The 27,133-nt window shown below is 47.3% G+C and overlaps 2 protein-coding genes across 3 annotated transcripts in view; both read right to left on the bottom strand.

The window, feature by feature from the left end:
• The window catches only part of ASTN2 (astrotactin 2), a 656,733-nt gene that overhangs the window by 379,000 nt on the left and 250,600 nt on the right, over nt 1-27,133 (bottom strand). For both annotated transcript variants that reach the window (XM_083422898.1, XM_083422897.1), the window contains exon 4: nt 12,208-12,357. In XM_083422898.1, coding sequence (XP_083279024.1) covers nt 12,208-12,357 — 150 coding nt within the window. The remainder of the gene's footprint in view (nt 1-12,207; nt 12,358-27,133) is intronic.
• On the bottom strand, nt 8,321-9,361 carry LOC310669200 (tubulin alpha-4A chain-like; the record flags this gene model as incomplete). The annotated part of the gene is made up of 1 exon (XM_083422783.1): nt 8,321-9,361. Exon 1 carries the CDS (start codon nt 9,314-9,316, stop codon nt 8,321-8,323), a length of 996 nt encoding a protein of 331 aa, XP_083278909.1. The 5' UTR covers nt 9,317-9,361.

Below are 27,133 nucleotides of genomic sequence, written 5' to 3'. Positions count from 1 at the left end.
AATGAATCCAGGGACACTTTTCAACTTCAATGGATTTTGTATGGGGACTGATTTGTAAATCTGGGGACTGTCCCCAGGAAACGGGAATGTCTGGTAAGCTTAATATAATCAATCAATTAATCATTCTTTACAAGCAAGCCAATTGTCACCTTGAGAGATAATGGGTTGGTGAAGCCACACTAGCAGAAAGAAGAGAAAAAGGAATAAAACTATCTGGAACTTTACTAAAAATCCAAGCAATTACCCCCCCCCCCCACGCAACCAAATAAGGACAAAACTCTATCCTCTGGTTACAGGACAGATTATAAAAATCTTCGCACTGTAACGTTTTGTTGCAGGTTCCACTTGTTCTTTTTAAAGAAGTTCTGACATACGTTACAGAAATGTACTGCTTCAGAATACTTATGAGCGTTTGGCAGAACCCAACCACTAAAGAACAACAGCTTTTTGGCAACCAAGATCAAAATACACTATCAAAATACCAATAAATAGATAATTTATAAAATAATTATTTATTGGCAATCAGGAACAGAAACAAAATGTTACAGCACAGAGTACTGCCCTGTTAAAGGCTTCCACCAGCCATGTCCCTTTCATAAAACAGCATCCCTTCTTCACCAACAAGCATTATGTGGCCATGGGGATACTCACCTGGCTGTTTTTAAGGTGTTCTCCATTTTAGAATTTCTTGCTTCTAAAAGCTATTATGATTATGATTATATCTTTATTTAAATCCTGCCTTTTTCAGGATGACTCCAGCGTTGTGGTTTGGTGCTCCTGCAAATATGGGGGTGCTCTCAGGCTTGATGTTACTTCCTTTCTAGTTCATGTGTGGTGCTACCTTGATTGCATAAGGATCATTACACAGGCAGGCTTCCTCAAACTCGGCCCTCCAGATGTTTCTGGCCTACAACTCCCATGATCCCTAGCTAGGGATCCCTAGATCCCTAGCTAGCAGGACCAGTGGTCAGGGATGATGGGAATTGTACAGTGAACACTTGGGTTGCGAATGTGATCCGTACGGGATGCATGTTTGCAACCCGCAGTGTTCACAACCCATGTCTGCGCACGCACAGGTTGTGATTCGGTGCTTCTGCACATGTGCAAAGCGTGATTTAGTGCTTCTGTGCATGTGCAACTGCCGAAACCCAGAAGTAACCTGTTCCGGTACTTCTGGGTTTTGGTGGTTTGCAACCCGAAAAAACGCAACCTGAAGCAGCTGTAACCCGAGGTATGACTGTAGTCTTAAAATATCTGGAGGGCTGAGTTTAAGGAAGCCTGACACAGAGAATCGGTTTGCTAACACCACACAGGATTTATTTGGTGAGATGTGACTCTGTTTTAGCTCAGACCTCTGTCTTGCAGGGACATGCAGCAATAATCTGCAACTTGACTGTTTGCAGGCATCTCTCAAAAAAGAACCCTTGGATCATTCCTAGCCATTCTTACCTGCCTCTTTGCAACATTTATTAGGTGCTTTATACTCTGTTTTTTTTAAGGAGGGGAGTGTTTGGTGATTTGCATTTATTTAGTTATCTATTTGGAGTAGAGGAAACAAATACATAAAAACAAAGAAGTCTGACAGCTTAGTAAAATAGGAAGGAATTTCCCTTTTCTTTCATCTTCTCTATTTTACATTTAGGTATTCTTCAGATGAGGGGAATAAACTTTACCCATCGCTGTTAGTAACAGCTTGACATCAGATGTAATGAAATCAAGAAATAGACAATGTTTAAAACACAGTTAAGGGAGTGCTGCTTATTTGTTGTGTGTCTTTGTGGAGTTCTTTTCACAATCTGTCCTGCTTTGAGCTGTTTACATCCTATAACCTTCCTCCATCCGTTGATACTTACAATGGAAGCCATTCCTAATTTAAGCTTGTGAGGAGGTTCAGCATTAATTAAATGGAACCGTAAAAATAATTGCACACGTGCACATCCATCAAAGGCAGGTACTAGTCTCTACCCAGGAAACAACGCTGGATGTGAACTCCACTGGCGTAACTGTCATGAGGCTGTTAGGGAGAAAATAAATGCATCCCAAACCGACGATTTCATTTAGGAAGAGTAAAAAATAAAAAAAAAAGATTGTGAAGGATTAATGAGGCGAAGGGTTTGTGTTTGCAATTGGATGTAAAATGCAAACATACTAAGTTGTGATATCATCATTTAACCTTAATGTTCAATAGAGTTCCAATCACTAGCACACCAAAGGGGCAATTAACCATGAGCCGTGAAAAAGAGAACATTCCAAATGGGAGAGGGAAAAAGCTGAAGGGAAAAAAACAGCTGCAGTGAAGAAGAATTTGAGAATACAAGGCCAAAAGGTTTAAAAGAGAATAAGGTGGTTTTGAAACGCCCAGCTTGACAGAAAACGCAAAAGGGCACCTTGTGGCACCTTAAGGACTAAAGAGATTTATTGCGGCTATCAGCAAAAAAAGCACCTTAAAAGGAGCTGAGTTTCCCTGTGGCAAGCAGGCAGTCTATTTATTACAAGCACGAAGTGGAAGGACCAGATGGGGACTGAAGAGACCCTCGTTCAAATTTTTGCTGCGTGACTTTGGACCAGACACACTGTCTGGGCCTAACTGACCTCAGAGGGTTGTTGTGTGGACAAATCAAGAGAAAAAGGGGAAAACATAAACACTAGTTGGAACTCTTCCTTGGTGGAAGAGTGGGATATAAAGAGTTTTAGCCAACTAAGTCCTAGAGGAGACCCATTAAAATGAATGGATCTATGTCCATCATGCCCATTCATTTCAACAGGTCTACTCTGATGCAACCTAAAATGCATTTTAAAAACAAACAAATGGGAAGATCCTATGAAGAAAGCAAAACGTTGGTGTCCCCACATAGTCCCCACATATACAATCAACACAAGATGAGTGTGCATTCCTCCTAGATTTGTATCACAGCACACCAGGAAAATAGAATCAACTCCCCACCCCCAATAACAATCATGAGACCCAGCATACAGGTTACCCTAACCCTAGGAAAGAACCAAGATAATGCCAGCTGATCACAAGGCAATTTAGATAAGAGAAATAGCACAAAAGGGAAGAGTTAGGGCTCCTCCACATGACCTGCTTATTCAGCATTCACCCTGATTTGCTTAGACAAAGCTTATGTAGTGGTTATACTATATCTAGTATTTACTGAGCATTTGTTCTGATTTGTTTACGGGAGTGGTTGGTTATAAGACAATATACCCACTCCCTATCATCCTGATTTGCATGCAGGGTGAAGATAAGGTGGCAAATGTTGTTAGGCTTAGAAAAGTCCCATCCCAATTAATGACCTCAGCAATATCTCTCTGGATACTTAGAAACAACAAGAGAAATTACATCATTTAAAGCAGCTAAGAAAAAGCGACGTTTTCTCTCCACCAAGTGAATTATTTATGTCCCAAACTATCATCCTCATAATAACAGTAATAAAAGGAATGCTTTTCAGGCCTGTAGTACAGGAGAAGCATACAGAGAGTTCTCTCTCTCACTCTTTTTCTCTCTCTTTCACACAGCTCAGAAATAAATAAGGGAGAAGAGAGAATCAAACAGAAAAGACAGAAAGAACTAGAAAAGGATTTTCTTCCCTCCAGCCTCCAATCATTGTCTGGAAAATCTAAGTCCTGCTCAAGCAAGCACATGCTGAGAATATTTTTAGGGAAAAAAGGTCCTTCCTGGATCATTATTGGAGGAGAATGGGTGTTCCCCCCACCATTACCCCAGATAATTTTCTGTTTCTTATGCTTTCCAAACAAGGAGAACATTTTCCTAAATATTTTCCATCACATTTATTTGGGGCTTGTGGTTTAGTCGTTTAGTCGTGTCTGACTCTTCGTGACCCCATGGACCAGAGCACGCCAGGCACTCCTGTCTTCCACTGCCTCCCGCAGTTTGGTCAAACTCATGCTGGTAGCTTAGAGAACACTGTCCAACCATCTCGTCCTCTGTCATCCCCTTCTACTTGTGCCCTCAATCCTTCCCAACATCAGGGTCTTTTCCAGGGAGGCTTCTCTTCTCATGAGGTGGCCAAAGTATTGGAGCCTCAGCTTCAGGATCTGTCCTTCCAGTGAGCACTCAGGGCTGATTTCCTTAAGAATGGAGAGGTTTGATCTTCTTGCAGTCCATGGGACTCTCAAGAGTCTCCTCCAGCCCCATAATTCAAAAGCATCAATTCTTCGGCGATCAGCCTTCTTTATAGTCCAGCTCTCACTTCCATACATCACTACTGGGAAAACCATAGCTTTAACTATACAGATTTTTGTTGGCAAGGTGATGCCTCTACTTTTTAAGATGCTGTCTAGGTTTGTCATTGCTTTTTATTTGGGACAGTCACTGATTATTATCTCTGCTGCTCTAAAATGTGTATATTTTTTCCTGTGTTTTTTTTCTTCCTTTTTTGAATTTTATTTGTAGTGTCTTTAGGATGTTGTAAACACCTTACAGACTTCCTTTGAAATATGAAATGGTACATAAATTACCTAAATAGTCAATAGTCAATCAATTTTATTGTATAGCGCCAAAGGACTTCACAATGGACGACAGAGAATAAAAGGAAACTTCCATCTAAAATCACACAACGTAACCTGTAGCGGGTTTGCAACATAAAAAGAATTTTACAACATTAAAACTTAAGATTGGAGTGCATTCACATAGCTAGAACGGAGCTTCTTGGCTGCCAGCGCAAACTTGGCTCCCTGGTGTGTAATATATAGATGTTTATCTGCTAGGAGTTCAATTGTCACTTCCTGTGCGGATTGACCTGGAAGCCAATTAAGAATTGGCAATATTTTTTTTTTTTCTCTGGGCATTGTATATAGGGGGGAAATCAGCATGATAGTGTGTGGTGTCCTCTATCTGATTGCATCCATTTACATTTGCAACCCATATGGTGATTTTCCTGATATCTCCCCTCTAAATATGCCTAGGGCATCTGTTGAAATCTTACTTCTGCAAAGGGTCTCCTTTGTTGTGGGAAGGTCAGAGTCTCAAGGTAATGGGGCCTTGAGTGATTGGTCAGAATTTGTGGGTACCGAGGAAAGTAACAGGCGGCAATGATGGATGCTCTGTCTTGGTTGGCATCCTGCACAAAAATCCAATTTCTAAGGTCATGTGGGTTAAGGGCTAAGTAGTTCTCCATTTGAACTACTGCCTAGCCCCCTGTCCTTAGTTGTTTTAACTAGTACAGCTTAGTAAGAGTATGATCCTCGAAGGCATTTAGCAGGCATCAGTAAATTACCTAAATAAGCAGATCGTCATTATCATCATCGTTTTCCAATAACAATAGAAAACAATCTATTTCCTGCTGCACAGGAGGAAAATGGGGAGAAAACAAATAAACTGTCTCCCCAAAACTGGTCATGTTGATCCGAGCCCTCAGGAAACGGTTGGGAGAATTTCTCCTCACCAATGGAGAACATTTGTTGAAATGGTCCCCAGAATTTTGCCTCCCACAAACAGGATGGAACATTTTGGGAGCCTTTTTTTGCTGCCTTAAGCCAGCTGAAGGAAGCGATCATTACACAAGTGCTTTCACTTTGCCCAATGCCATATTCCCAAATCCACTTATGAGTAATGAAACTCTATTAAGGCAAGACACCCACCCACAATTCTATCTGAAGCCCACAGGGGTTAGGTATGCAATCAGCTTGACAATGGAAAGCCACTCCTCTCTTTTGTGTGGTTTCCTATAGAAAGGAAGACGATGCACCCCAAAGGCACCCCCATGTGATAAACCACAGTGGGGAATGTTTGGTGCTCGGCATTTAGATCAGGGGTCAGCAAACTTACCGCACCTCAGGCTGGTGTCTCCAGCGCCGATCGCGCGGAGGGCGGGGGAGCGCATGCCCATATGCGTGCGCACACACTATTTCTGGTGCACTTCTGGGTCAGAGGAGCACTGGAAATAGCTTGTGTGCATGTGCACGGGCCTCCTCTGACCCGGATGTGCACAGGAAATAACGCTTGCGCACGCACACAAGCTATTTCCGGTGCTCCTCCAACCCAGAAGTGGGCAGCCACACAGTGCAGCGCCGGTAAGATCGGGCAGCAGCAGCGGGTGGCGGGGGTCGCCGTGGGCTGGATAAATGAGTCCCTCGGGCCTTATCCGGCCCATGGACCTTAGTTTGGGGACCCTTGATTTAGATGAAGGGAGGAAGCTCAGCAGCTGGGCACATGCTTTGCAGGAGGGGAGAGAGACTTTCTGTTCACCAGGCAATAGCTTTTCCACTTGCCTCCAGCCCTAGAAGCCTTTCCCAGACCACAACCTCCAGCGGAGGCAGATGGGGATATTATTTTTATTTATTTATTATATAAATTGTGTGTCCTTGTCTCTCAATTTGATCCTTTTAGATGGTTTTGTATGTTTTGTGGTATTTTATGTATTGTGATTTGCTGTTCTTTTTCTTGCTTATAGGTTAGTAATTCCTTATTGTAATTGATAAGTGAACATGTTTAATTATTATTTGCTGTCGATGCAAATATCTGATGTTTAATTTTACTGTTTACTTTAAGATTTTAATGGCTTATTAAGTATTGCTTTATTTGATGTAAGTTGTTTATTTTAAAGATATTGTGACTTTTTATATTGGATAAGATTGTTACTATTGATGTCTTTATATGTGTTCGAAACCACCAGAGTAGCTGGGGCAACCCAGCCAGATGAGTGGGGTATGTATGTATGTATGTATGTATGTATAAATAAGTATGTATAAATAAGTATGTATAAATAAGTATGTATGTATGTATAAATAAGTTGGTGGAGTCTCCTTCTTTGGAGGTCTTTAAGCAGAGGCTTGACAACCATATGTCAGGAGTGCTCTGATGGTGTTTCCTGCTTGGCAGGGGGTTGGACTCGATGGCCCTTGTGGTCTATTCCAACTCTATGATTCTATGATTCTAAGTTGTTGTTGTTGTTGTTGTTGTTTTATTTTCAACCCCTGATATCATCTCCAAGAAAGGCTGGGAAAACTCCTATCTGAACTATGAGAAAACCATAGCAAGCCAGTGAAGACAATACTGAACTAAGTCCATATACCCCCTTTGTGGGCAGGCAGGCGGCTTTGCAGGCGGGTCCTGGGCCTCCCTGGTAAACTGACCTATTGCCAGCCATATCATACTCCTGCTATCAAGTTGGCCAATGGTGGCAGGAAGTAGTGGGTGTTCCCCTGGGTGTGGGACCAACCAACCAAATGGGGACTTTGGTGCCACACCCAGGGAACGTTTAAATGCCCAGTCAGTGCAGCCTTTCAGCTCTCTTCATGGGATCGCATTGAGGATTCTTCTGACCTTGATCGCCTTGGTGTTCTGTTAGCCCAGCTCAGTTTTTGTGTATTTCATTGTTGCTGCCCTTGCACAGCCATCACCCCATCTTCTGCAGCTTCACTGACTGCACAGCAGATAGGCATTGGGTAAACTAGTCTTGGTTGGAGGGGAGGGTGCAGCCTCTGCCTGCCCCTCCACGGGTAAGGGTATTCTGTTAAAAGGATCAGGGAGGAGTGGCTCCTGTCCGGTGCCTAGACGGGGGCTGGGGCTGCACCACTCCTCCAACGGGGACTGCTTGGTGGATGCCCCGATTTGACTTAGGTCATACGGCATCCCCCCACCCACCGGCTTCAGCCTTAGAAACACTCCCAGCAAACAGGCAGGAGTGATATACACAGTTGCTTACCACAATCCCTATGGTCAAACCTCTCATCTGTAACAAATAAAGCTGTGGCCTTATTTGATCCCAAATCAATATAATGTGTGTTGTCTAGTTATTTACACTTTATGGTACAGGGTGGTCATGGGGTCACTAGGGTTACCAGACGTCCGTGTTTCCCAGGGACAGTCCCTGGATTTACAAATCAGTCCCCATACAAAATCCATTGAAGTTGAAAAGTGTCCCCGGATTCATTGAAAAAAATCTGGTAACCTTAACCTTGACATGCAAATGGTCAATGCTTTGAGACCCAATAGGTACCTCTCTGGCGGGAAGGTAAACGGTGTTTCCGTGCAGTGCTCTGGTTCGCCAGAAGTGGCTTAGTCATGCTGGCCACATGACCCGGAAGCTGTACGCTGGCTCCCTTGGCCAATAAAGCGAGATGAGCGCCGCAACCCCAGAGTCGGCCACAACTGGACCTAATGGTCAGGGGTCCCTTTACCTTTACCTTTATAATGTGACCTCCTATGTTTCTTTTTTCTTTCTTTCTTTCTTTTTTTAGGAAATCAAATCTTTAATTTTGGCATCAAATGCTTTGGTCATACCATACTGACACTGTGATCAAGGATGCTTTGTTCTGAACACCCAGTTAAGAAAGGTAGGCTTGTTGTAGTTTTCTATTTCATGTCCCCCCGGTACAGGAGGCAGCAAGCCATGTACTTGCCCCGGCACGGGTCACACTTCACCATCTGGTTGGAGAACTCGAAGCAGGCGTTGGTGATCTCCGGCATGGAGAGCTGCTCATGGTAGGCCTTCTCAGCCGAGATGATGGGGGCGTAGGTGGTCAAGAGGAAGTGGATCCTGGGGTAAGGCACCAGGTTGGTCTGGAATTCTATCAGGTCTATGTTCAAGACGCCGTTGAACCTCAAGGAAGCCGTCACGCACGAGACGATCTGCCCGATCAACCTGTTGAGGTTGGTGTAGGTGGGGCGTTCAATGTCAAGGTTGTGGTTGCAGATGTCATAGATGGCTTCATTGTCCACCATGAAAGAGCAGTCGGAGTGCACCAGGGTGGTGTGGGTGGTCAGGATAGAGTTGTAGGGCTCCACGACGGCCGTGGAGACCTGTGGGGCAGGATACACAGAGAACTCCAGTTTTGACTTCTTGCTGTACTCCACCGAGAGTCGCTCCATCAGAAGCGAAGTGAAACCTGACCCTGTTTCTCCGCCGAAGCTGTGGAAGACCAAGAAACCTTGGAGGCCGCTGCATTGGTCAGCCATTTTGTGAATCCTGCCCAGGACTGTGTCAATGATCTCCTTCCCGATGGTGTAGTGGGCTCGGGCGTAGTTGTTGGCTGCATCTTCCTTGCCGCTGATCAGCTGCTCCGGATGGAAGAGGGAGTGATAAGGCCCTGTGCAGATTTCATCTTTGACAGTCGGTTCCAAGTCAATGAAGACTGCCCTGGGCACGTGCTTCCCTGACGCAGTCTCGCAGAAGAACGTCTCGAAAGAAGCGTCCACCTGCTCCATCTCTGGCAGGATTTTGGGAGCTGCCTGGTTCCCGGCGATGGTGCCATCTGTCTGAATCCCATGTTCCAGGCAGTAGAGCTCCCAGCAGGCATTGCCCATTTGAACTCCAGCTTGGCCAATGTGGATCGACAGGCACTCCCTCATACTGGTTCTATACGCTTGCTAAGATTCCAGCAAAAAAACAACAACCCACCTCCTATGTTTCTGTGGGAGTTCTGCCCAATTAAATTCAGGTTTGGAGGCAGATGAATGAATCCAACCATCAGTTTAATTACTGTTCTTCACCAGGTACAGCAAACTAGAGGGTTTTCTTAGAATGTTTTCTCATTGCTTCCATTTTGTGTCTAGAAATTTTAAGGCTTAGGACTTAATTTTAATGAGCGAAAATGCAAAAGCAAACAGTTCACACATCAAGTTTAGGATCCTCTAGCCAGGTTATGTTAACAGCATTTTAGTTTTAATCCCTGTTGATTTGCCTTTATTATTGCTGTTCTCGTTGTTTATTCTTTGATGTGGCTTTTATCATGTTGCTGTTTTTCTGAGGCTTTTAATGGATGTAAGCTGCTTCTGAGCAAGTTGGAAGAGTTGGAGAAGGTGCAAAAAGCAGAGCACAAACAACACCGTAAATAAATAAGCATTATTATTTAAATAAATATTATTATATGATGAACACGCGAGCAGGATTTGAACTATGAGCAACAGAAGGGATTAAAGATTATAGTAGTTTTGTTAAGGTTTAAGAGATAGGAAACAGGGTGCAGCAGAGGGAAAGAAACAGGAACACCGTGGAAAAGGGTGTGGGGAGTTGTTGTTTTTTTAAGTTTTCATTATGTATTGAAATATATGTGAAATTTTGGGAAACTTAATTAAAGAGCTAAATAAATAAATAAGCAGGTAGGCAGGCAAGCAGTACAAAGTCTGGCAACATCAACCCCACCATGCAGATGACCACAGTGCCTGCAGACAGGTTGTGCATCCATAGCAGTGATGCTTTGGAGGAATGACTGCTGGGAGGAGCACAGAGAGAACAAACGCCATGGTGGATCTGCAGCAGAAAAACTGGACGCCTCCATCTGCCCCAACTGCAACAAAATATGCCTCTTCTGTATCAGTCTCTAAAACCACAGCAGGTGCTGCAACCTTCCAACAGTTTTATTTTACCCTCAAAGGCACACTCCTCCAGTGTCTCCCAGGACAGATAGATGCCAAAGTACATTCATATTTATTTTTAAAAAATTCACAGTGGGACGTGCACCAAGCAGGCAACAACCAATGAGGAAGTCATTCAGAATGTGTCCTCTACTGGGTAAACATTTATTACAGTGGTACCTCGGGTTACAAACGCTTCAGGTTACAGACTCCGCTAACCCAGAAATAGTACCTTGGGTTAAGAACTTTGCTTCAGGATGAGAACAGAAATTGTGCTCCGGCGGCATGGCAGCAGTGGGATGCCCCATTAGCTAAAGTGGTACCTGAGGTTAAGAACAGTTTCAGGTTAAGTATGGACCTCCAGAACGAATTAAGTTCTTAACCCGAGGTACCACTGTATTTATTTAATTTGTATCATGTCCTCCCCCCCCCCCAAAGGAGCCCAGGCCAGCAAGTACATACATCATTTGAAAATAAATAAATAAAAGAAATAAAACACTCTAAAGATAATTACAGTTAAAAACATCTCAAAACAGTGATGGTTATAAACATTATTTCATCTCGTTTTCTCAGGATTGCCAGGAACATTATTCTGGGTAAACATGGTTAACATAAATGTTTTCAGATTTTCCATGAAAGTTAATAATGATGGAGACAGATCTACTGAACAGGCCCTCTCACGTGTCAAAACCAATTGGGCAGCCCCTGCTGGTGGAACCACCAACAAATACTATACTGAGAAAATAGTGTTTTGAATTAGAAAGAAAGAAAAAGTGGAAGCTATGAGGAGGAAGGGATAGTATACATTACTAGCAGAAAATCTTAAAAACTTGGATTAAGTTGGCTTTCCAGTGACATTTTGAGGATGGTTTTACTTTCAAGAGTCAAGTCATGTTAAGTCAATAAATGTCTGTTGCTTAACTGGACAGCATCTGAGTCATGGCATCACTGACCAGGGGAAATAACAGTATGGGAAGCCCCGGGCTTGGGTCTTCAGATGACTGATGTAGAAAATAGTATCATTTTCACCTGCTTTCAACCAATGCGAGTGCATATGTTTGAAATGGCTGTAAAATAGAGAAGGTAAAGCAATGTAACTGATACTCTTAGGGAAAAAGAAGGTTTGGAAGAAGTTGGCAACAGTTGCTGCAGCAAGAGTTTTCATAACTGTGTGTGAAACATTACAAGTAGAATTAGGAAGCTACCAAGCCACAGAAACCATGAGAACAAATGCTAATGATTTTTTCACATGCCTCTAATAGGCACCAATACATATGACTTTAAAAGGATGCTAGAAAATGTCAAGAAGGCTTTCGGTAGATATGAGTCATAATGGTTGGTTGCATGCAACCTTACATGATCAGAGACAACACACTTCTAATTATCTGTTTCCGGGGAACAACAGTAGGAGACAGCTGTGGTATACATATCCTACTCCCAGGCTTTCCAGAGTCATCTGGTAGGCCGCAGTGAGAAAGAGGGTATTTGACATAGGTAAGTACAGAAGAACTCTTCTTATGTTCACTCCTGGAAGATTCTCAATTGCCTCTGACAAATAACCCTGATACTTGGAGCACCAAATCCTAAGGCACATTAGTGCAGCACAAGGTGCGCAGGACTGTATCCTGGATGTATCAGTGTACACAAGTTCAATTTCCCTAACCCATGATGACTATGGAAGTGTCAGAGGAAAGTTGCATGAGGATTTCCTTACGCAGCCTGTTGTACAGGTACATACCAGAAACAGCATCATTGCCCCCCCCCCCAAAAGCATGCCCGAACCCCTGAGTTTGAATGAGCAAAAAGAAGGATAGCACATAAGAAATGAGGCAGAGGAAGGATGAGAGTGGGGAAATGATTCAATATACCAAAAGTTGGGAAATTACCTCTGGGCCGGTTCCTGCGTTTTCGCCTGCCAACTGAAGAGCTGCGAAGTGCTGGCTGCAGATGGCCTATCTCGATTGGTGTATTGGTTCGGAAACTCTCCTTGAACTTCTGCATCAGGGACTCCACTGTTTCTTGTGTCACCTCTGTAGCTGCAAGTTGGTGGTGAGGGGACAATAAGGAATTGAACAGTTAAAGAGCGCATGCAGAGACAAAACACTGTTTGCCCATCCCAACCAAAACACAAGCCTTCTGCAACCCATCGCATCCAATGTTACTCCTACTTAGAGCAGAAAAAAAAAATCAAAATTACGGGCATGACTAATAGGTCCATTCCAATTAGTCTGTTCTTAGTTGGCTATAACCTGATCCCTTTAGAGCAGTGTTACCAGTAGGAGAGGCATGTAAGGGCCTCAGGAAAAGCTTGATATCTATCAACCTCTACTATAAACACCTTCAACAAGAACCAAACTTGAAGACAAATGGCCTGAACTCCAAGGAAGGACCATTTATCGTAAAGGTAAAGGATCCATGGATGGTTAAGTCCAGTATACAACATTACAGAGGCTTCGCGTTGTCATTCCCACCAACACTGAAAAGCCCAGGTATTAATTACTAGATGAGCTATGATTTTTCTTTTCCTTCCTTCCTTCCTTTAACACCCTCTTTGGTTCATTAACCCCCTTCCAGTGGGAAATGCCAGCACTGGTTGCTGTATGTCTGCCATGACATGAAGACTCAATGCTGAATTCAATCTGTGGTGACATGGGGAAGTGACTGACTTGCTATGGGCTGAAGCAAATGCTATTTTTGCAAGACAAAATCTTCCTGGGCTGCTTTTCATTCCTTTATTTTTTAATCATTCCGTATTCTAGCCCAAACTTGCCCTAATGTAGAATTTGCCTACTGTTCTGAACCCCAACTTATATTGCCAACATAGCGAAATGAATCGGTTAAATTCATTCAACGTAGTACCTTGGTTTAAGATGCCAAGATAGTCCCAGGGCTTTCCCCCCCTTTTCCTTTTTAAGTATTAACCCTACTGGCCTGCCTTGGCCCAGAGATGCATTAGATAGGAATAGCACTTGGAGGTTATTTGGACACCTGGGGCATTTGGTATCTGGAAAGGCTGCAGCCTAAAGATTTAATTCTCATTCCAGCATGAAGCAGAGTGTGTTTTTAACAGGACACACCGGGGTGTCAGTGTAGATTGGCAAAAGTGTAAAGTGAAGTAGGATATACCAAGGTAGAAAGAGCTACTCCCCCTCAGGACATGGGGAGATGCAATTCTTATTTAAGGCCCGAGTCTTCCCTTTCCCCTCACCCTGCACTGCATTAGGAGGGACCCCTGTTTCTGGAAGAGCAACTGACATCATTGAGCAAGAAAATGTGTGGAAAGCAGCAAAAAGGTCACAGAGGAGAAAATAGAAAGCATCAGGAGGAAAAGTTAGAAGGAGAAAGGCAGAGCAGCCCCTCATTTGTCAGGCCTTTGATGCCACCATGGCCAGGATGTGTAATTTCACACTTGGACTATGGGCAGCAGGATCTATAAGATGTCTCTAATAACATCAGGTTACTGGACATGCTGCAGATTTGCTCTGCCTTTGAAGGGTATCCCTGGTGCCTGAGATAATGGACCTACATTTCCCAGATAGTAGGTTTTAAGAGCTCCAGGATACATCCAAAGACTTATCAGCACTGACAGAACCAGCTCTGGGAGGTGATGATATGAAGCTGTCAGGTGATGGTAATTCCATGCAGAGGCATACCCAGGGGCTGGCAAAACTGGTCTCTGCTGGGGCACAGGTCCAGGGTGAGCCACAAAAATCAACTTTCAGACTATGAGGTGAATGGCATATATGTATGTGGCAAGGTGATGCCACTGTCGTAGCAAGATCAAATGCCCGTGCGGGGACCACAAGTCATGTGTCAAAGTGATTTGGGGCAGGGGAGCTGCTACAGCTCCTTGCAAAGGGCACAAGGGGTCCTAGGTACGCCTCTGACTCAGTGAAGGTGGAACCATCATCAACAACTGCCCTCTCCCCATTTCATTGCTGGCTTAGATTTACTTAGTTCTATCCTGCCCTTCCTCCAAGGAGCTCAAAGTGACAGGCACAGTTTTCATAACAATCACATGACATGGGTTAGGCTGAGAAAAAGCGCCTCCCACCCCCGCTATCCCAAACCACCAGTGAGGTTTATGGTTGAATGGAGACTTCGACCTGGGTCACTACAGTCCTAGCTCAACACACAAACCACTACTACATCAAACTGGATTCACGGGACAGTGGGAGCAAGGGAAGCCTGTGTTTAGGAAACATCTGCAGTAAAAGCATTTTAATAATAGACAGGAGATTATGGTGCACTTGTGTGAAACCATAGGTCAATGGTACTGGCTTTCATGCAGATACCCCCAGATTCAATCCCCAACCTCTCCACTTTAAAAGGGTATCAGGTGGCAAGGCTAAGTTGCCTGCATGGAACCTTGGAGATACACACACACACACCAGCCTGTGAAATTAGTGTGAATGCTACACAGCTTACAAAACAAACAGTACCAAACTAGATGGACCTACTTATAAGCCAGCTTTTTCTCATTGATCTTTGGTGTAACACTGGGTTAGCTAATGTGGTGCCCTCTACATGTTTTGAACCATAGCTCCCTTCATCCCTGAGCAGAGGCCTCGGTGGCTGAAGCTGGTGGAAGTAGGAGTTCAGTGACTTCTGGAGGGTGCAGTGTTGGCTACCCAGACCTGGCAATGTGCTGGCTCTCATCTGACAGTTAGAAGGGGGCATTTTTAATATGATAAAAATGTGTGTTTTTGTGTCTACACAATGTTCCAATTTTACATTTTTTTCTGGTTGCATAGCTTGTGGATAATAAGTCAGTCATCCCACTTAAACTATTGCAGAACAAACTGATAGATTTCTGTTTTGTGTTTGTGTGTGTTTGTGTATGTTTCCCCATTCCCAACAAACACAGTGAACTAACACATTAAAGGTAAAGGTAAAGGGACCCCTGACCATTAGATCCAGTCGTGACCGACTCTGGGGTTGTGGCGCTCATCTCGCTTTATTGGCCGAGGGAGCCAGCGTACAGCTTCCGGGTCATGTGACCAGCATGACTAAGCCGCTTCTGGTGAGCCAGAGCAGTGCACGAAAATGCTGTTTACCTTCCCGCTGGAGTGGTACCTATTTATCTACTTGCACTTTGACGTGCTTTTGAACTGCTAGGTTGGCAGGAGCAGGGACCAAGCAACAGGAGCTCACCCCGTCGCGGGGATTCGAATTGCCGACCTGCTGATCAGCAAGCCCTAGGCTCTGTGGTTTAACCCACAGTGCCACCCGCATTCCTCTTGAACTAACACATTAAAGGTAAAGGTAAAGGTACCCCTGCCCGTACGGGCCAGTTGTGTCCGACTCTGGGGTTGCGCGCCCATCTCGCTTAAGAAGCCGGGGGCCAGCGCTGTCCAGAGACACTTCTGGGTCACGTGGCCAGCGTGACGAAGCTGCTCTGGTGAGCCTGCACCAGTGCAGCACACGGAAACGCCGTTTACCTTCCCGCTATAAAGCGGTACCTATTTATCTACTTGCACTTAAGAGTGCTTTCGAACTGCTAGGTGGGCAGGAGCTGGGACCGAACAACAGGAGCTCACCCCGCCGCGGGGATTCGAACCGCCAACCATATGATCAGCAAGTCCTAGGTGCTGAGGTTTTACCCACAGTGCCACCCGCGTCCCTAACACATTAATAGGAGGTAAACTAATACAGTTGTTCTATACACCTAACTTGGAATTATGTTTGACTGAAATACAAGGAATTTATTTTCAAGTAAATGTGTTGAGGTGCCAGTAAACTATTTTAGGGGCCAATTAACAGTTTCAGCTGCTAAAAGTCATTCTAATATAACCCCTCTGAGGAGAAGGGTAGTTTCTGGTCTTGCTAAGGAGGCCATTTCAAAGCCTGAAGGCAACTGAAGTGGATACTTTTCCCATTTGCAGTTGAAGTTTTTTAACCTTGTCTAAGGAGGGTGTACAGAGCAAGCCTTGGATCGACTGACTATAAGCAGTGTGAATTCTCACAGGATGTCAGTTCTAGGTCATGAAAGATTTTACTTGTAAGCATCAGCAACCTGAATTAGGTCCAAGAGTTCACAGGCAGCAATAGTACAGCTGCTGAAGAACAGAAGGACACTGTCACCTCTTGATAGTCATTCAGATGCAAACCGAAGAATTCTGAACCACTGGTAACTTTTGAGTTATCCTTAATGGTAGCCTGGTGCATATTGCATTACAGAAAAGCTTTTCAGGATGAAAATGCTGGAAAATGCTTTGAAGGAATAGTCACTCTTAGGGGTTGCAAAGGTATGCAGGAATCCAGTGACTTCAAAAGCCTCTGAATAGAGCCAATACACCAAATATAACTGATCAAATATTTACCTGGCCATAGCCTGCTTATTTAGGTGCATCACCAGGTCCCAAACTTATTAGGATGGGCACAAAAGGATATCCAGAGCTACTGTTCTACATGAGTTTCCTGAGAAGGGTTATAGCTCAGTGGTAGAGCACCTGCCTTGCAAACAGAAGGTCCCAAATACAGTGGTACCTCGGGTTACATACGCTTCAGGTTACAGACGCTTCAGGTTACAGACTCCACTAACCCAGAAATAGAACCTCGGGTTAAGAACTTTGCTTCAGGATGAGAACAGAAATCGTGCTCCGGCAGCACAGCGGCAGCAGGAGGCCCCATTAGCTAAAGTGGTGCTTCAGGTTAAAAACAGTTTCAGATTAAAAACGAACCTCGGGAACAAATTAAGTACTTAACTCGAGGTACCACTGTACAATCTCCAGGTAGGGCTGGAATGTCCCCTGCCTGAACCCATGGAAAGCCACTGCCAGTCAGTGTAGACAGCACTGAGGTAGATGGATTAGTGGTCTGACTCAGTATAAGGCAGCTTCCTATGTGCCCAGTGGGATGCTAGGGTCCTCCTTTGAAGAGGACTCCTCTAGCGGGAGCATGACAACAGCCCTCTTTCTGAAGGTGCTGCCAATTTTAGCGCTGCCTGGTGAAAGTCTGGTTAACAGGTAAAGGACCCTAAGGAGGGAGAATGAGGTATGTATCAAGAATGCCCATTAGCAGTGAGCACCTGGGCAGCAGTCTGAGCAGACACACAGGACACATCCTTCTATTTAAATTGTAGACATCATTTCTAAATTTGAATCAACACATATACATTAGTGCACACAAACCTCATGCAGATCCGTGTTGTTGTTTTTCCTCTTTCTGGAGACAAAGCTTAAGCTAGTTGGACCAGTTTTCTGACTCTGTATAAGGTAGCTTCCATTGTTCCTAACTCTAGATGCACTTTGCCCTCTGATACAACTGTGGAAGTGGGGGAAAGGCTGTCCCACTGTCAGCCTTGCAGGGAAAACCCCTGGCAACACGTCTTCCGCCTGGGTGTCACCACCCACTCCTTGTTAGCATAAACCAGAGCAACTGAGTTAACCACAGCTTGCTGCTTATTTAACTGGTGATAAAGGGGCAAGAAGCTGAGCCCACAGCCTCCAGATAATCAAACATCAACCCATTTTCATTTTCCACTTAAATTATAAAAGCCTGGAGTAACAGCCTAGGCAAGTGTGACAGGAAGTTTATCCCCTGGGTGGCACCGGAATGCAGCCAAGTCTAAATGCCAAACTAATCAAGTTTTATGAAAGGACACTATAAATAGGAGAAAGCCTGTGAGTATGTGTGATAAACAACCTAGCTTACTGGTAAGCCTGATTCCACACTGTGCAGCCTAACAGAGCATCAAAGTTGCACTGCGTCACGGTCACTTTGGTGTTTCATAGTGTCTCCTGAGATGGTTGATCAGAGGCTGAGGGAAATAGAGGGAAATATTTCATGTGTTATGATTGCTAATCAGGAGAGTAATGAGTGACAGCCGAGGGGCTAACTGCCAATGGGATGGATTACCTAAGGACAGGTGTATGGCACACACAGGTGAACAATACCTGAGGAAAGAGATGGTGTAAGCTAGAAAGTACTCTAAGAAGATAAGAAATCGGAAGGACAGGTGTGTCTGTGGTGGGGTATCATTTCTTACTATATGTGTATGTAGATTTTAAAGAACATTGCTGGTGCAAGATATTGAAGGATTTGTGAAATGGCATTCATAATTCAGCTTCCACCAGCAGGCAAACCCACTGAGCACCCCTGCTGGGGTTTCTTGGATGGGAAGATTGTGGACACTACTGCTTTCTCTGTGCTTCAACATCTTGTGGCTACTCCAACAGGGCTGCACAGAACCACAAACTGCAAATGGCCCTAAAGAATCAAATAGATCCCCCTTCTCATCCACTACCCACCACCCACTCCAAAGGATGTGTGAGATATTTATGCTTCCTTTGCTGAAGAAAGGAACAGGTAGGCCTACTGTAATATTGTTAGATGCACATAATGCAGCAAAGCAATAATAAAAAATAACCAAACCTGATTGTGTATCGTAGCAACCTGCTAGATACCGATAGCTTTGGAAAGTGGTTTTGGTCTCCAGTCAGTTTTTAGATAAGCCAATTGAATTGGATTATAAACAAGGCAGGATAATGTTCTCTCCAGGGACCCTCTTTCGTCTCCTTCCCCAGCTCCCAGGCTGATCCAGCGGACTGATTTAAAACAAGTACATCAGTCTGCCCAGCTTAGAGAAGCCAAGGCGGTGGAGGGGGGAGAATTCTATGCAAAAAAATGTATCATCCATTGCATTAAAAGGCTCCACACACACCCCACTTCAAATTCAGTTTTGTCTCCAACCCACTGCGCTTTGCAGGATAAAAAAAAAATATGAATGCATTGCATATCCACACACAATTGTAAATTCATTGTGGGGGCAGGGAGGAAGTAAGAGTAAAATGATGCTTTGTCAGTGATACAGTTTGCCTCTGAGGGGAACAGAACAAATGTACTTTTTCTCCTTCATATATTTATGAGATCCCTCTCCTCCCTAGATGCTTCCCCCTTCATTGGTTCTGGGCACTGTGCCAACAGCAGCCCTTATCTGGCACTAGGCAGGAGGAGATGCAGCAGTATGGGGGGGGGGGACCCTTCTTCGTGTCGGCGAAGACGAAGACACGGAGGACGAGCCGGATTTATCTAACTGGATGCACGCCACGGGGGACGAACTGTATCCACCATTCACCCCCACAACGACGGAGCACCCAGCACCCCCGCCGGAGGAAGGGGAGGGGGGAAGGGGGGGCTTCGAGGGGGGGATGGATGTCAGGGGTTCAGGAGCAGAGTCACAGGAGAGGGAGGAAACGGAGAGCGAGGGGGAGGAGTCTGAAGGAAATGTCAGCGACGACAGTAGTCCGAAGTCTCTGAGTCTCTCCAGTGACTCGGAGGATTCACAGAAAGGGGCCCCCATGGTCAGGGCAAGGGGAGTGCCCAGGGGGACACCTCGGGAAGAAGGGGCCAGAGGGGACTCAGAGAGTAGCAGCTGGAAATCAGGACCAGCGTCCCCCCCAGAGTGCAGTAGGGGGGAGGAGTCCAAGGCATCGGGATCAGGAAGCGCGCAGGCAGAGGGAGAACGTGAGGCAGGAGTGACCACACCCTCGTCAGGGAGCGAGGAAACGGTCATCAGGAAAGTTAAACGCGCGCGCGCGCCAAGTTCAAATGTACAGGAGGGCGGCAAGGTGGGCAGCCCGGGTAGGGAGCCAGGTCCTAAAGCCCGCCGAAGAGAGGGGGAGGAGTCAGAGGGGTCAAGCTCTGCGTCAGAAGAGTCCAGGAGGAATGAGACCCCGGGGGGTAGTAAGACCCAGAGGAAGAGAGAGAGAAGGAAGAGGTGGAGTAAGATTAGAGTCTTAAACTGGTGCACAGGGGGCGGAGACCCAGACAGAGCTTCGCCGGTCTAAAGTCCAGACGTAGAGCTGGGACGCTGAGACTTGTAAATGGAGACTATTCTTCAATAAAGACTTTGATACTGTACTACCGGCTAGCGTTGGTCCTTGGTGAGCTGGGACCCGGAGCCAGCTCTGACAGTAAGCTCTGTCTCTTTTTAAAGTTTTGGCACCAAGAACCTCGCCACGTGAGTCGACGCAGCGAGGGCAGAGGAGGGGTGCTTACAGAGCTCACAAAACTCAGGCAAGATGACGACGGAAGAGCAGATATCAGCCCTGCAAGCAGCTGTGACACAACTCAGCACGGAGGTAATTGCATCCAGAAAAAGAGAGGAGGAAATGAGTAACGCCTGCCGGGATCTCCAAGTAAGGTTGGACGTGCTTTCTAAACAGGGGCCACCTGGATCCAAAGCAGAGGGCATTGGATTGGGAAAGAGGGGAGGCAGCCTTGTATCCCATTTTGACGGGAGTTTACAGCAGTACCCCAACTTCAGAGCAGACCTGTTGTTTGCGCTGGATCTGCTTGACAAGGACTTTAGAGATGAAAGAGAGAAAGTGGGGTTTATCCTATCCCATTTGCATGGGGAAGCCAAAACGTGGCTGAGAAATTTATGGAGGGATAATGATCCGGCGCTCCAAGATGCGAAGGCTTTCATTAAAGCAATGGATTCGTGTTTTTTATCAAAGATAGACATCGATATTGCCAGGAGAGACATACATGGACTTAAGCAGGGCAAAGCCAGCGTGCGGCAGTACCATACGCGTTTTTTCGGACTGGTTCATGCACTGGGATGGGACAAAGCTTCGGCGCCAGTGAGAGACCTCTTTTGGGAGGGCTTGAATACAGAGGTAAAAGCCGAGATTGGAAGGGGGGAGAGGCCAAGGAGCACCCAGGAAGTAGTCCAGAGGGCTCTGGAGATCGGGGTGCATCTGGAGGAACGTCCTTGCAACAGAGAAGAAGGACGTTGGGGAAGGGCACCAGCCAGAGCACCTCCCTTCTATCCCAAAGAAGCAGCGCGTGCGCACTCCACACCCTCGCAGGGAGGGGGAGAGGAACCGATGGAGATCGGAGGGGCCAGGGCTCAGTCAGCTACCAGAGCCCTAACGCCGGGAGCAGTCAAAACGAAGCCTCCTAGAGGGAACAGGAAGTGCTACATCTGCGACAGTGCTCAACACATGGCGAAAGAGTGTCCCCAGAGGCTCCACAAGCACACTGCAGCCTCGGCAACAGTCAAAGCAGCAACTCAACTGGGAACACAGCAACAGTTAAACGACAGAGTCTGGCTGGAGGAAGAGGCACTGGGGTCCAGTCAGACAAGTCAATGAAGCAATCCCCAGCACTTTTGCAGCCCACAGACCCCCTCCCACCCAAACCAGTGGTGCAGCTTACAGAGTCTCTCCAACTGCCCAACGGAAGCACTCTGGAAGTGCCGATCACCATTGACTCCGGCAGCAACGCCGACTTTATAGGACTGGATTTTATTCAGCAGCACAATATACCACTGCTACCAGCCACGCTGCCCCTGAAGGTTGTCACGGTGGATGGCAGAGACTTGTTAGGGGGGCAGGTGGTGCAACAAACGCAGCCAATGGTGATGCGGATTGGAAATCACCAAGAGGTCATCAGCTTCAACGTCACCAAACTGTCGGGCACGCCGGTGGTCTTGGGCATGAGTTGGCTGCACAGGCACAGTCCAGCATTGGCGTGGTACCAGCGCCAACTGACCTTCGGTTCCTCCTATTGCTCAGAACATTGCATTCTTCCTAGCCCGGAAGAAGGAGGGGAAGACACGCAGCTACAATTAAGCACGCTACAAGCAGTACCACGCAAGTACGCAGCGTTTTTGGAGGTTTTCTGCGAGAAGGAAGCAGACAAGCTGCCTCCCCACAGGCCCTATGACTGCCAGATTGACCTCCTGCCAGGGGCGACGCTGCCAGCCGGGAAACTGTATTCCATGTCTGAAGACGAGCTGCAGGAGCTCAAGGAGTTCATAGACCTCAACTTAAAACGCGGTTTCATCCGGGAGTCGAAAGCAGCGGGGGGCAGTCCTGTATTCTTTGTGAAGAAAAAGGACACGCCCCAAAAGAGGCTTGTAGTCGATTTCAGGCTCTTAAATTCGAAGACCAAGCCCACAGCCTTTCCAATGCCCAAAATAGATGACCTGCTTGCAACGGTGAGGAAAGGACGCGTTTTTACAAAGTTGGATCTGCGAGGGGCGTACAACCTGATTCGCATACGGGAGGGGGACGAGTGGAAGACTGCCATGTTCACGCCCCTGGGCACATATGAATACAGAGTTATGCCCTTCGGTTTACAAAATGGCGCCCACTGTTTTCAAGCCTTCATGCATCACGTCCTGGCGGGTCTCCTCTACAAGAAATGCGTCTGCTTCTTGGACGACATCCTGATATTCTCAGAATCTGAGGAGACCCACGAGGGGGACGTCAAGGAGGTTCTGCAGCGACTGCAGGAGCATCGGCTATACGCCAAGCTGGAGAAGTGCCAGTTCGACAGGAAGGAGGTGGATTTCCTGGGCTACAAGCTGTCGGACAAGGGGCTCGCCATGGACAGCGCCAAGGTTCGCGCAGTGTTGGATTGGAAGAGCCCGCGCACTCGGAAGGAGGTCCAGCGGTTTGTGGGGTTTGCCAACTTTTACCGCAAGTTCATCAAGGGGTTCGCGATGCAGACAGCGGCCATTACCGACACGCTCAGCTCCAAGAAGAAGAAGTTCATCTGGACGGAGCAAGCGGAGCAGTCCTTCCAGAACCTTAAGCGTCTCTTCTCGTCCGAAGGGCAACTACTGCATGTGAATCCCAGCAAACCGCTGAGAGTTGAGACGGACGCCTCAGACAGAGCCGTGGGCGCCGTACTGTTGCAGGAGGACCCGCATGGGGACTGGAGACCGTGTGCCTTCTACTCTAGGAAGCTCAGCAAGTCAGAGCAGAACTACACCATCTGGGACAGGGAGTTGCTGGCCATTCATGCAGCATTCAAGGCGTGGCGGCACTTCCTCATCGGGGCCAAACACACAGTGCAGGTTCGCACGGATCATAAGAACCTGGAGTACTGGCGCACGGCAAGGTTCCTTAACCAGCGGCACATCAGATGGGCGGAGTTCTTTGTGGATTTCGACTTCAGGATAGAATACATCCCAGGCGACAACAACATCATGGCAGATGCACTGTCCAGAAAGCCGCAATACCTCGAAGAAGCGGCGCCGGCAGCGGCCAAGCACATTTTCGCCCAGAAAGCGTGGGCGTGCGCTTCCGCAACCGTGGACCTGGAGGCGGTCCGTCGAGCACTGCAGGAGGACTCCTTCGCACTAGCCAAGATGGAGGAGGTGTGCAAGGGCACGGTGAAAGACGACGAGTTCCAAATACGGGACGGATTGCTCATCCGCAGAGGAGCACTCTATGTACCGGGAGATGAACTCCGTGCGAAAGTACTGCAGCAGTTGCACGACGCACCCACCGCCGGGCACTTCGGCAAGGAGAAGACGGCAGAACTCGTTGCCAGGGATTTCTGGTGGCCCAAGATGAGGGGGGAAGTCGCGGAGTACGTCTCGAGGTGCGACACCTGCCAAAGGGCCAAGTCAGTGCACAAACCTCCGGCAGGACTGCTCGAACCACTACAGACCCCGAGCGAACCGTGGGAGAGGGTGGCCCTGGACTTTGTCACGGATTTACCCAGCTCAAGGGGTAAAACGGCAGTGCTAGTGGTGGTGGACATGTTCACTAAAATGGCCCACTTCATTCCGTGCGCGAAGGTGGCCACGGCAGAACAGACCGCCAAACTGTTCATAGACCACGTCTTCAGGGTGCACGGACTGCCACGGTCTATCTTGTCCGACAGGGGGCGCCAGTTCATTTCGAGCTTCTGGCAGAAGCTGATGGGTTTCCTGAACGTCAAGATCAACCTAGCGTCGGCGAGACACCCGCAGACCAACGGACAAGCGGAGCGCGTCAACGCCATCATGCAGCAGTACCTGAGATGCTATGCAAATCAACAGCCGACGACATGGGTGGACTACCTGCCGCTCGCTGAGTTCGCTTACAACAACACGAAGCACGTGTCCACAGGGGTGACACCGTTCTTCGCCAACAACGGGAGGCATCCCAGAACCTTCCCGGGATTAGAGAGACTGGGGGAGGGGGAGCCACAGGCAGCGGAAGTCTTGGCGGCGGAATTGCAGGAAGTCCACGAGCAGCTTAGGAGGCAGTTAGAGCTTGCAAAGCACGCATACAAACTGCAGGCTGACAAGCACAGGAGGGTTGGTGAAGACATACAGGTGGGAGACTGGGTGTGGTTAGCGGCCCACGCAGTGCCGACCAGATCCTTAGCTAAGAAGAAACTCGGACATAAGCAGCTAGGACCTTACCTAGTTGAGGCACAGATCAATCCAGTGGCCTTCCGGTTGACACTTCCGGAAGGATCCAGAATGCACCCAGTATTCCATAGGTCGGTGCTCACGCCCTACAAAGCACCTCACCGATTTCAGGCGCAGGGCACGGCACCAGACCAGTATAGGGAGATCCCCCCAAGGAGGGAGTCGCCAAGAAGGGAACCCATCAACCAGGTCACAGAGATTTTGGACTCGAGATGGAGGGAAGAGGGAGTAGAATATTTTCTCGCAAGGGAAGGTACCCCGGCCAGCGCCAACAGTTGGGTGCCGGACTATGCCCTGGACGAGCCTCTCCTCAAAGAGGAGTTTCATGCCTTGTTCCCACACAGGCCCATGCCAGCCGAGTATTTCGACGACTGGCTTTTCACACCCACGCTTTCTACCAGCACGTTCCAGGGATTCACCTCGGACGAAGAACCAGCATTAGAAACACGTTCACCGGAGGGCTCGCCCTCGGGGTTTGCCTCAGACCGCTCGTTTTGGTGGGACAATCGAGGAGAGGAGAGGTGGCTGAGGGGCCCTTGGCAGGCAACGGACCCAGAGGGGAACGAGGGTGAGAGGGACATGGACGTGATGGGGGAGGACGTTGGGTTCGAGCATGGCGGCACGGAGATGGAAGCAGAGGAGAACGAGGTCGGCGAAGACACGGAGGACGAGCCGGATTTATCTAACTGGATGCACGCCACGGGGGACGAACTGTATCCACCATTCACCCCCACAACGACGGAGCACCCAGCACCCCCGCCGGAGGAAGGGGAGGGGGGAAGGGGGGGCTTCGAGGGGGGGATGGATGTCAGGGGTTCAGGAGCAGAGTCACAGGAGAGGGAGGAAACGGAGAGCGAGGGGGAGGAGTCTGAAGGAAATGTCAGCGACGACAGTAGTCCGAAGTCTCTGAGTCTCTCCAGTGACTCGGAGGATTCACAGAAAGGGGCCCCCATGGTCAGGGCAAGGGGAGTGCCCAGGGGGACACCTCGGGAAGAAGGGGCCAGAGGGGACTCAGAGAGTAGCAGCTGGAAATCAGGACCAGCGTCCCCCCCAGAGTGCAGTAGGGGGGAGGAGTCCAAGGCATCGGGATCAGGAAGCGCGCAGGCAGAGGGAGAATGTGAGGCAGGAGTGACCACACCCTCGTCAGGGAGCAAGGAAACGGTCATCAGGAAAGTTAAACGCGCGCGCGCGCCAAGTTCAAATGTACAGGAGGGCGGCAAGGTGGGCAGCCCGGGTAGGGAGCCAGGTCCTAAAGCCCGCCGAAGAGAGGGGGAGGAGTCAGAGGGGTCAAGCTCTGCGTCAGAAGAGTCCAGGAGGAATGAGACCCCGGGGGGTAGTAAGACCCAGAGGAAGAGAGAGAGAAGGAAGAGGTGGAGTAAGATTAGAGTCTTAAACTGGTGCACAGGGGGCGGAGACCCAGACAGAGCTTCGCCGGTCTAAAGTCCAGACGTAGAGCTGGGACGCTGAGACTTGTAAATGGAGACTATTCTTCAATAAAGACTTTGATACTGTACTACCGGCTAGCGTTGGTCCTTGGTGAGCTGGGACCCGGAGCCAGCTCTGACACTAGTTTAACAAATTGGGGAGGGGGGAGTCTCGGGTTCTTAATAAAGCTCAGAGAAATCCAATGCAACAGTTGTGCTAGCAAAAACTCAATACCAGCAACCAGCTCTTGCGCAATCATGTTTCACGGGTGCAAAAAGTTTAGCCGGTGGAGCAAGTATATCACTATGTGACTTTAACTTATTGGATACAAATTATTATTACTATTATTATTATTTATACTTGATGACCTTCCACATATCTGAAGGCATTGTACAGAACATTAATAAAAACAACTAAAAAAAACCCAGGTAAACACAACACAAACACCAAAGAATGTGATTCGAAAAACAAAACAAAAATGGGTAACCATGCCAGAAACCTATTCATGCAGCTTGTAAAGCTTGTCAGAACAGAAACATCTTCAGTTGTTTCTGGAAAGGGCAGGTGGCAAGCGCTTGTCGTATCTTGACAGGAATTCTATTCCATAAACAGGGGCAGCCATACAGAAAGCCCTGCTCCCGGTTACTGTGCAGCGAGCTTATGAGATCTTTGGAATGTGTAGGAGAAATTCTCCAGCAGACCACAGTGATCCACCGGGTACATAAAAAATCAAAAACAAACAGGGCCGAGGGGTGGGAAGTAAAAACAGAAAATGTACTGTAAGTGAATGATATGTTGCATGTGAAGTAAATTTGTTAAAACTTTTGGGATATATATATACGAATGAGGCAATCTCTCAAGTAACATGGTCCTAAGCTGTGAACAGGGCCTTATATGTCAACTGTACAACTGAGCCCCATAGCAGACTGGCAGCCAGTACAAATCCTTCAAGCAAGGTGTTATATGCCACCTCCACAAGCAGACTTGTTGCTGTTTTCTGCACCAGCTGTAGTCTCCAGATCAATGCCAAGGGTAGTTTAAGATGTATTGCAGCAACCCAATCCCAGTCTGTATATGTCTTTAGCTTGGAATTGTGTGTGCACATGCACGCATGCATTTGTTGATGTTTCTGTTGTGACATGGTTTCAGGGCATTTCGTGGGCAGTGATTCAGCAATGAAATTGATTAATTAATGAGCATGAATAAACCTGAGGATTCCTGCA

Source organism: Podarcis tiliguerta (genome assembly GCF_965153285.1).
Source record: "Podarcis tiliguerta genome assembly, chromosome: Z".
Classification (NCBI taxonomy): Eukaryota; Metazoa; Chordata; class Lepidosauria; order Squamata; family Lacertidae; genus Podarcis; species Podarcis tiliguerta.
Note: the sequence above shows the minus strand (reverse complement) of the source record. Positions and strands in the feature narration are given on the sequence as shown.